This window comes from Electrona antarctica (genome assembly GCF_951216825.1).
Source record: "Electrona antarctica genome assembly, chromosome: 13".
Classification (NCBI taxonomy): domain Eukaryota; kingdom Metazoa; phylum Chordata; class Actinopteri; order Myctophiformes; family Myctophidae; genus Electrona; species Electrona antarctica.
This window is the reverse complement of record NC_136794.1, coordinates 51,871,527-51,881,526: the sequence shown is the minus strand read 5'-3', so window position 1 is coordinate 51,881,526 and position 10,000 is coordinate 51,871,527. Positions and strand designations below refer to the sequence as shown.

The 10,000-nt window shown below is 47.7% G+C and overlaps 1 protein-coding gene across 1 annotated transcript in view; it reads right to left on the bottom strand.

Annotated features, from left to right (window-relative positions):
• Positions 1–9,994, bottom strand: part of LOC306935049 (actin filament-associated protein 1-like 2) — a 22,678-nt gene extending 12,684 nt beyond the window's left edge. Inside the window, exons 1-2 of the mRNA XM_079517872.1 lie at positions 9,974–9,994; positions 2,355–2,519 (exon numbers count right to left, since the gene is read on the bottom strand). Coding sequence (XP_079373998.1) covers positions 2,355–2,519; positions 9,974–9,989 — 181 coding nt within the window. The 5' untranslated portion in view covers positions 9,990–9,994. The remainder of the gene's footprint in view (positions 1–2,354; positions 2,520–9,973) is intronic.
• Positions 9,995–10,000: the final 6 nt, after the last annotated feature.

Here is a 10,000-nt window from a genome sequence, read left to right as displayed (position 1 = left end):
CCACGCATGCACGCACGCACAGACAGCATGGTCAGGGTACTAACGAATACTTCGTTTTTTAGTTCATGACATGTACTGTGTTGGTAGTTGTAGTTTGTTTAGTAAACTACAGATATGAGATGAGATGAGATGTAGGCCTACTGTATTAATCCCAGAGGTCCAATGAGCTGCAGGTATACTATACTGTGGTCCAATGAGCTGCAGGTATACTGATATGATATGATATGATATATGATATGATATGATATGATATGATATAGTGATATGATATGATATAGTACTTTATTGTCAGTTCACACTGAAATTTGTGAACTGACACAGGTATACTAGACTGTGGTCCAATGAGCTGCAGGTATACTAGACTGTGGTCCAATGAGCTGCAGGTATACTAGACTGTGGTCCAATGAGCTGCAGGTATACTAGACTGTGGTCCAATGAGCTGCAGGTATACTAGACTGTGGTCCAATGAGCTGCAGGTATACTAGACTGTGGTCCAATGAGCTGCAGGTATATAGACTGTGGTCCAATGAGCTGCAGGTATACTATACTGTGGTCCAATGAGCTGCAGGTATACTGGACTGTGGTCCAATGAGCTGCAGGTATACTAGACTGTGGTCCAATGAGCTGCAGGTATACTGGACTGTGGTCCAATGAGCTGCAGGTATACTAGACTGTGGTCCAATGAGCTGCAGGTATACTGGACTGTGGTCCAATGAGCTGCAGGTATACTATACTGTGGTCCAATGAGCTGCAGGTATACTATACTGTGGTCCAATGAGCTGCAGGTATACTAGACTGTGGTCCAATGAGCTGCAGGTATACTAGACTGTGGTCCAATGAGCTGCAGGTATACTATACTGTGGTCCAATGAGCAGAAGGTATACTAGACTGTGGTCCAATGAGCTGCAGGTATACTAGACTGTGGTCCAATGAGCTGCAGGTATACTATACTGTGGTCCAATGAGCTGCAGGTATACTATACTGTGGTCCAATGAGCTGCAGGTATACTATACTGTGGTCCAATGAGCTGCAGGTATACTATACTGTGGTCCAATGAGCTGCAGGTATACTAGACTGTGGTCCTGATCAATAACCTTTAAACTGATGTAATCACTGTTCACACACTGACCATGAAAATACAATGGACCCTGTGTGTGTGTGTGTGTGTGTGTGTGTGTGTGTGTGTGTGTGTGTGTGTGTGTGTGTGTGTGTGTGTGTGTGTGTGTGTGTGTGTGTGTGTGAGAGAGAGAGAGAGAGAGAGAGAGAGAGAGAGAGTGACACTTACAAAGATAAGTCAGTTAGACCATAGAGAGATGATGAACAGTAGTGCTGTTCTAACAGCCACACACACACACACACACAGACACACACACACACACACACACACACACACACACACACACACACACACACACACACACACACACACACACACACATGAACGCACAGCTAAATCAGTGAGGGCCAACAACAGAGCTGGCCTTCGGGGCGGGGCGGCTGTGGCTCAGGAGGTAGAGCAGGTCGTCCAATGATCCATGGGTCGGCGGTTCGAATCCCGGCTCCTCCTGTCTACATGTCGAAGTGTCCTTGGGCAAGACACTGAACCCCAAATTGCTCCCGATGTGCTGGTTGGTACCTTGCATGGCTTCCGCTGCAATCGGTGTATGAATGTGTGTGTGAATGGGTGAATGTAATGCACAATCTATGTAAAGCGCCTTGGATAAAGGCGCTATATAAATGCACCATTTACCATTTACCATTTGCCTTCTGGATGATCTTATTGAGCTTGTTGAGCTTGAACACCAGCTCTTTGGTTTGCATACTCTTCCTCTGAGCCTGGGGTTGGGGGTTAGTGGTAATGTTAGGGTTAGGGTTAGTGGTAATGTTAGGGTCTGATGCTCTTCCTCTGGGCCTGGGTTAGTGGTAGGGTAATGTTAGGGTTAGTGGTAATGTTAGGGTTAGGGTTAGTGGTAATGTTAGGGTTAGGGTTAGTGGTAATGTTAGGGTTAGTGGTAATGTTAGGGTTAGGGTTAGTGGTAATGTTAGGGTTAGGGTTAGTGGTAATGTTAGGGTTAGGGTTAGTGGTAATGTTAGGGTTAGTGGTAATGTTAGGGTTAGGGTTAGTGGTAATGTTAGGGTTAGGGTTAGTGGTAATGTTAGGGTTAGGGTTAGTGGTAATGTTAGGGTTAGTGGTAATGTTAGGGTCAGTACCTGTAGTGTGTTGGTTGGTATCGTCCTGTAGTGGTAGGGTCAGTGAGGTCAGTAAGGTACTGATGCTCTTCCTCTGGGCCTGGGTTAGTGGTAGGGTAATGTTAGGGTTAGGGTTAGTGGTAATGTTAGGGTCAGGTCAGTACCTGTAGTGTGTTGGTTGGTATCGTCCTGCAGCGGTAGGGTCAGTGAGGTCAGTGAGGTCAGTAGAGTAGATATGCTCTTCCTCTGGGCCTGGGCGATGTAACTCAGGTTCTCTGAGTCCAGAACGGACAGGAAGTCCTGGAGGTCCAGGAGCAGCTTGGACAGCACTGGATGCACGCGCGCGCACACACATGCACACACACACACACACACGCAAGCAGGCACGCGTCAATGGCAAATATTGAGACGTGTGAGGACAAAAGCTGTATATGAGGAGCTATTATTATTATTATACGAGGGGCCCCTTAAATCATGGCAGCCTCCATATGACACGTTGCTCCAATGAGCTGCAGGTATACTAGACTGTGGTCCAATGAGCTGCAGGTATACTAGACTGTGGTCCAATGAGCTGCAGGTATACTAGACTGTGGTCCAATGAGCTGCAGGTATACTAGACTGTGGTCCAATGAGCTGCAGGTATACTAGACTGTGGTCCAATGAGCTGCAGGTATACTAGACTGTGGTCCAATGAGCTGCAGGTATACTATACTGTGGTCCAATGAGCTGCAGGTATACTAGACTGTGGTCCAATGAGCTGCAGGTATACTAGACTGTGGTCCAATGAGCTGCAGGTATACTAGACTGTGGTCCAATGAGCTGAAGGTATACTAGACTGTGGTCCAATGAGCTGCAGGTATACTAGACTGTGGTCCAATGAGCTGCAGGTATACTAGACTGTGGTCCAATGAGCTGCAGGTATACTAGACTGTGGTCCAATGAGCTGCAGGTATACTAGACTGTGGTCCAATGAGCTGCAGGTATACTAGACTGTGGTCCAATGAGCTGCAGGTATACTATACTGTGGTCCAATGAGCTGCAGGTATACTAGACTGTGGTCCTGATCAATAACCTTCAAACTGATGTAATCACTGTTCACACACTGACCATGAAAATACAATGGACCCTGTGTGTGTGTGTGTGTGTGTGTGTGTGTGTGTGTGTGTGTGTGTGTGTGTGTGTGTGTGTGTGTGTGTGTGTGTGTGTGTGTGTGTGTGTGTGTGTGAGAGAGAGAGAGAGAGAGAGAGAGAGAGAGTGACACTTACAAAGAGAAGTCAGTTAGACCATAGAGAGATGATGAACAGTAGTGCTGTTGTAACAGCCACACACACACACACACACACACACACACACACACACACACACACACACACACACACACACACACACACACACACACACACACACACACACACACACACACACTTCAGAGCATGGCCTTCACACTACAGAGCTATCAGGCAGGTTTTGTAATGTTTACCTCACAGCACAGATAACCTGTGTGTGTGTGTGTGTGTGTGTCTGTGTGTGTGTGTGTGTGTGTGTGTGTGTGTGTGTGTGTGTGTGTGTGTGTGTGTGTGTGTGTGTGTGTGTGTGTGTGTGTGTGTGTGTGTGTGTGTGTGTGCGTGCGTGCATGTGTGTAGGCCGGGGTGGGGGGTCATTGTAAACACACTGGTGTAACAGAGTGTGTGAACTACTACTAGGCCCAATCCCAATTGCCTCCCTCAAGCCCTGAGCCCTGAACCCTCATTGACTTTAGTGTTATAGGGGTTGTAATATTCATATATAATAATATTCATTATAAATTGCATTTCCATATTCTTTTACTTTGCTCATTAGTCATTTCTCATCATGTTTCCCTTATTATAATTGTTGTTATTAAATATATAGCCTATCCTTCTATTCCGTCTCACTATTGTGTTTTTGACATTCTAACCGAGATACATAACTAATTTGCATACTTAAATGATTGACGTTCGGAGGATCCCCCTCATTCCCCTGGTAACGCTATGAACTGTGGGTAATTTTTTTGCCAAAGTCAGCATCGATGCTGACTTTGGCAAAGGGCACATAAAGGGGCGGGGCTGAGCCCTCACTGACTTCACATGAACGCGCAGCTAAATCAGTGAGGGCTCATTGAGTCAGCAAGGGAGCGGATTGGGATTGGGCCTAAGTGTTCAGGAGGAGAAAAACTTATTTTTATTGTATCCAAAATGAGTTAATATCACAGGCAGACTCTTCACATACTGGAGCATGTCTGAAATAAGTGTCAGAGCTGAAATGTAAATATGAAATGAATGCTTAAACATGTAGCTAGGTGTAATGTTAGAGTCCACAGAAGACATGTCAATATGAAATAAATGCTTAAACATGTAGCTAGGTGTAATGTTAGAGTCCACAGAAGTGAAACTTTTCATGCCTGTTTTCTCAACTCGCTGTTTCTCTGCAAGACATTACTCTATAAGCCACATCTCCACAACTGGTGGGTCAAACTGAACAACCAATATGTCAATTCGAAGCTATGATTCCCTGCTTTCAGATGGTTCACTGGTACTGTACATAAGAAAACAAGCCCAAATAAACAACTACACTTTAGAAACAAGCCCAAATAAACAACTACACTTTAGAAACAAGCCCAAATAAACAGCTACACTTTAGAAACAAGCCCAAATAAACAACTACACTTTAGAAACAAGCCCAAATAAACAACTACACTTTAGAAACAAGCCCAAATAAACAACTACACTTTAGAAACAAGCCCAAATAAACAACTACACTTTAGAAACAAGCCCAAATAAACAACTACACTTTAGAAACAAGCCGAAATAAACAACTACACTTTAGAAACAAGCCCAAATAAACAACTACACTTTAGAAACAAGCCCAAATAAACAACTACACTTTAGAAACAAGCCCAAATAAACAACTACACTTTAGAAACAAGACCAAATAAACAATTACACTTTAGAAACAAGCCCAAATAAACAACTACACTTTAGAAACAAGACCAAATAAACAACTACACTTTAGAAACAAGACCAAATAAACAACTACACTTTAGAAACAAGACCAAATAAACAACTACACTTTAGAAGCAAGACCAAATAAACAACTACACTTTAGAAGCAAGACCAAATAAACAACTACACTTTAGAAGCAAGACCAAATAAATAACTACACTTTAGAAACAAGACCAAATAAACAACTACACTTTAGAAACAAGACCAAATAAACAACTACACTTTAGAAACAAGACCAAATAAACAACTATAAGAAACAAGACCTTAAGTGCTTATAATAAGCACACATGGCAACACTGGTGACAATCAATAAAGACGTAAAATCCCAAAAACAACTTTAAAAAAAGAAACAAGAGGAAAAAGTCACACACACACACACACACACACACACACTAACAACTGTTCCCTGGAGGTCACTCTGGGTGCTCGCATCATGTCCTGTTCCACATGCCACTTCCTGTCGCCGTTGACCACCCGGCTCTGTCTGTCTGTCTGTCTGTCTGTCTGTCTGTCTGTCTGTCTGTCTGTCTGTCTGTCTGTCTGTCTGTCTGTCTGTCTGTCTGTCTGTCTGTCTGTCTGTCTGTCTGTCTGTCTGTCTGTCTGTCTGTCTGTCTGTCTGTCTGTCTGTCTGTCTGTCTGTCTGTCTGTCTGTCTGTCTGTCTGTCTGTCTGTCTGTCTGTCTGTCTGTCTGTCTGTCTGTCTGTCTGTCTGTCTGTCTGTCTGTCTGTCTGTCTGTCTGTCTGTCTGTCTGTCTGTCTGTCTGTCTGTCTGCCTGCCTGCCTGCCTGCCTGCCTGCCTGCCTGCCTGCCTGCCTGCCTGCCTGCCTGCCTGCCTGCCTGCCTGCCTGCCTGCCTGCCTGCCTGCCTGCCTGCCTGCCTGCCTGCCTGCCTGCCTGCCTGCCTGCCTGCCTGCCTGCCTGCCTGCCTGCCTGCCTGCCTGCCTGCCTGCCTGCCTGCCTGCCTGCCTGCCTGCCTGCCTGCCTGCCTGCCTGCCTGCCTGCCTGCCTGCCTGCCTGCCTGCCTGCCTGCCTGCCTGCCTGCCTGCCTGCCTGCCTGCCTGCCTGCCTGCCTGCCTGCCTGCCTGCCTGCCTGCCTGCCTGCCTGCCTGCCTGCCTGCCTGCCTGCCTGCCTGCCTGCCTGCCTGCCTGCCTGCCTGCCTGCCTGCCTGCCTGCCTGCCTGCCTGCCTGCCTGCCTGCCTGCCTGCCTGCCTGCCTGCCTGCCTGCCTGCCTGCCTGCCTGCCTGCCTGCCTGCCTGCCTGCCTGCCTGCCTGCCTGCCTGCCTGCCTGCCTGCCTGCCTGCCTGCCTGCCTGCCTGCCTGCCTGCCTGCCTGCCTGCCTGCCTGCCTGCCTGCCTGCCTGCCTGCCTGCCTGCCTGCCTGCCTGCCTGCCTGCCTGCCTGCCTGCCTGCCTGCCTGCCTGCCTGCCTGCCTGCCTGCCTGCCTGCCTGCCTGCCTGCCTGCCTGCCTGCCTGCCTGCCTGCCTGCCTGCCTGCCTGCCTGCCTGCCTGCCTGCCTGCCTGCCTGCCTGCCTGCCTGCCTGCCTGCCTGCCTGCCTGCCTGCCTGCCTGCCTGCCTGCCTGCCTGCCTGCCTGCCTGCCTGCCTGCCTGCCTGCCTGCCTGCCTGCCTGCCTGCCTGCCTGCCTGCCTGCCTGCCTGCCTGCCTGCCTGCCTGCCTGCCTGCCTGCCTGCCTGCCTGCCTGCCTGCCTGCCTGCCTGCCTGCCTGCCTGCCTGCCTGTCTGTCATTAGTTCAAAGAGCAGAATTAGTTCCAGTTTCCAGTCCAACGGGAACAACTAAAGAAGCGTATTGTGATTCTGTGGTCAGCTCTCAGTGATCTACAAGCTCTCAGTGATCTACAAGCTCTCAGAGATCTACAAGCTCTCAGAGATCTACAAGCTCTCAGTGATCTACAAGCTCTCAGCGATCTACAAGCTCTCAGAGATCTACAAGCTCTCAGAGATCTACAAGCTCTCAGCGATCTACAAGCTCTCAGTGATCTACAAGCTCTCAGTGATCTACAAGCTCTCAGCGATCTACAAGCTCTCAGAGATCTACAAGCTCTCAGTGATCTACAAGCTCTCAGCGATCTACAAGCTCTCAGTGATCTACAAGCTCTCAGTGATCTACAAGCTCTCAGAGATCTACAAGCTCTCAGTGATCTACAAGCTCTCAGCGATCTACAAGCTCTCAGTGATCTACAAGTTCTCAGCGATCAGCTCTCAGTGATCTACAAGCTCTCAGAGATCTACAAGCTCTCAGTGATCTACAAGTTCTCAGCGATCAGCTCTCAGTGATCTACAAGCTCTCAGTGATCTACAAGCTCTCAGAGATCTACAAGCTCTCAGCGATCTACAAGCTCTCAGAGATCTACAAGCTCTCAGCGATCTACAAGCTCTCAGAGATCTACAAGCTCTCAGAGATCTACAAGCTCTCAGCGATCTACAAGCTCTCAGCGATCTACAAGCTCTCAGTGATCTACAAGCTCTCAGAGATCTACAAGCTCTCAGTGATCTACAAGCTCTCAGAGATCTACAAGCTCTCAGTGATCTACAAGCTCTCAGAGATCTACAAGCTCTCAGTGATCTACAAGTTCTCAGCGATCAGCTCTCAGTGATCTACAAGCTCTCAGAGATCTACAAGCTCTCAGTGATCTACAAGTTCTCAGCGATCAGCTCTCAGCGATCTACAAGCTCTCAGCGATCTACAAGCTCTCAGTGATCTACAAGCTCTCAGAGATCTACAAGCTCTCAGTGATCTACAAGCTCTCAGAGATCTACAAGCTCTCAGTGATCTACAAGCTCTCAGAGATCTACAAGCTCTCAGTGATCTACAAGCTCTCAGCGATCAGCTCTCAGAGATCTACAAGCTCTCAGTGTGCTGCAGCTGGTTGACATGCTGACATTTACAAGTCTGTGTGATGATAGGAATTATAGGAAAACACTGCAGCAGAGAGCTTGTAGATCGGCTATATTCTGTGAAGAGGTTTAACTTTGGTGTAGAGGGGAAAAAAGAGCAGACCAAGTACAGTGAAAGGTCAAGTTTACTAAGTATAGAGTGTTCAGGTTAGATGGACGCAACACACACACACACACACACACACACACACACACACACACACACACACACACACACACACACACACACACACACACACACACACACACACACACACACACACACACACACACACACACACACACACACACACACACACTACTAGTTCATCTCTGGGGGATGTTGGGGAGGGGCTGAGAGGAGATGAAAAGAAAAATGGGAGAGGAGAGGAGAGGGGAGGGCAGAGGGGAGAGGAGAGGAGAGGAGAGGAGAGGAGAGGAGAGGAGAGGAGAGGAGAGGAGAGGAGAGGAGGAGAGGAGAGGAGAGGAGAGGATATCCGTTGATGTTTAACTACATTCCATCAACATGATGAAACTAACTGGTTAATCTCTGAGTCAATTATCTCTTGTTTGGAAACACTTATCTTATCTTTATCTCAGAGAGGAGGTTCCAGAGGAGGTTCCGTGTCAGGATATCCTGTATCGGTAGGACGAGGGTTGAGTCGTCCATAAACAGTGGATTAAACCTGGTTCACAGCATCGTTTCACAAACAGAGGATTAAACCCTGTTCACAGCATCGTTTCACAAACAGAGGATTAAACCCTGTTCACAGCATCGTTTCACAAACAGAGGATTAAACCCTGTTCACAAGCATCGTTTCACAAACGTTAAGGTATCAGAACCGAGATACAGTTGATAAACTTAACACGGGGAACGTAACATTTTAAGACGGGGGTGAAACAACCGCTAACAAAGCTGATGAAGTCAGACAGTACCATGTTTTCACAATGCAATCTTACAGAAGCAGAACTGCGCATGCGGACGAGGGTTGACTGGTCTACATTTTTATTTAAGTCTGATTTAAGCGGTTGTTTCACCCGACTTAATATTTTACATTCTTTGTGTTAAGGGTTATAGGGCAGAATCACAGCACTAAGGCTATGGACCAGAGACCAGAATCACAGCACTAAGGCTATGGACCAGAGACCAGAAATCACAGCACTAAGGCTATGGACCAGAGACCAGAATCACAGCACTAAGGCTATGGACCAGAGACCAAGAATCACAGCACTAAGGCTATGGCCCAGAGGAAGCCGCAGGGTGGCGGTGGCTCAGGGGGTAGAGTGGCTGGATGGTAACCGCCGCAAGGTTGCCAAGTTCGAACCCAGGCTTTTACAGAGTTGTCAAAGTGTCCTTGAGCAAGACTCTGACCCCCTAACTGCTCCTGATGTGCATGTTGGTGCCTTGCATGGTTTCCACTGCCATCGGTGTGTGAATGTGATGCACCCTAACCCTAACCCTAACCCTAACCCTGCCATCGGTGTGTGAATGTGATGCACAATCTATGTAAAGGTGTGTGTGAATGGGTGAATGTGATGCACAATCTATGTAAAGTGCCTTGGATAAAAGCGCTATATAAATGCACCATTTACCATTTAGGAGTCCAGAATCACAGCACTAAGGCTATGGACCAGAGACCAGAATCACAGCACTAAGGCTATGGACCAGAATCACAGCACTAAGGCTATGGACCAGAATCACAGCTAAGGCTATGGACCAGAGGACAGAATCACAACACTAAGGCTATGGACCAGAGACAGAATCACAGCACTAAGGCTATGGACCAGAGGACAGAAATCACAGCACTAAGGCTATGGAACAGAGCTAGTTCAATCAGTCAATCAAAGTGTAGGAGGTAAAGTGACCTTACCTTTCTGTTTGTCCATCTCTCTCTCTC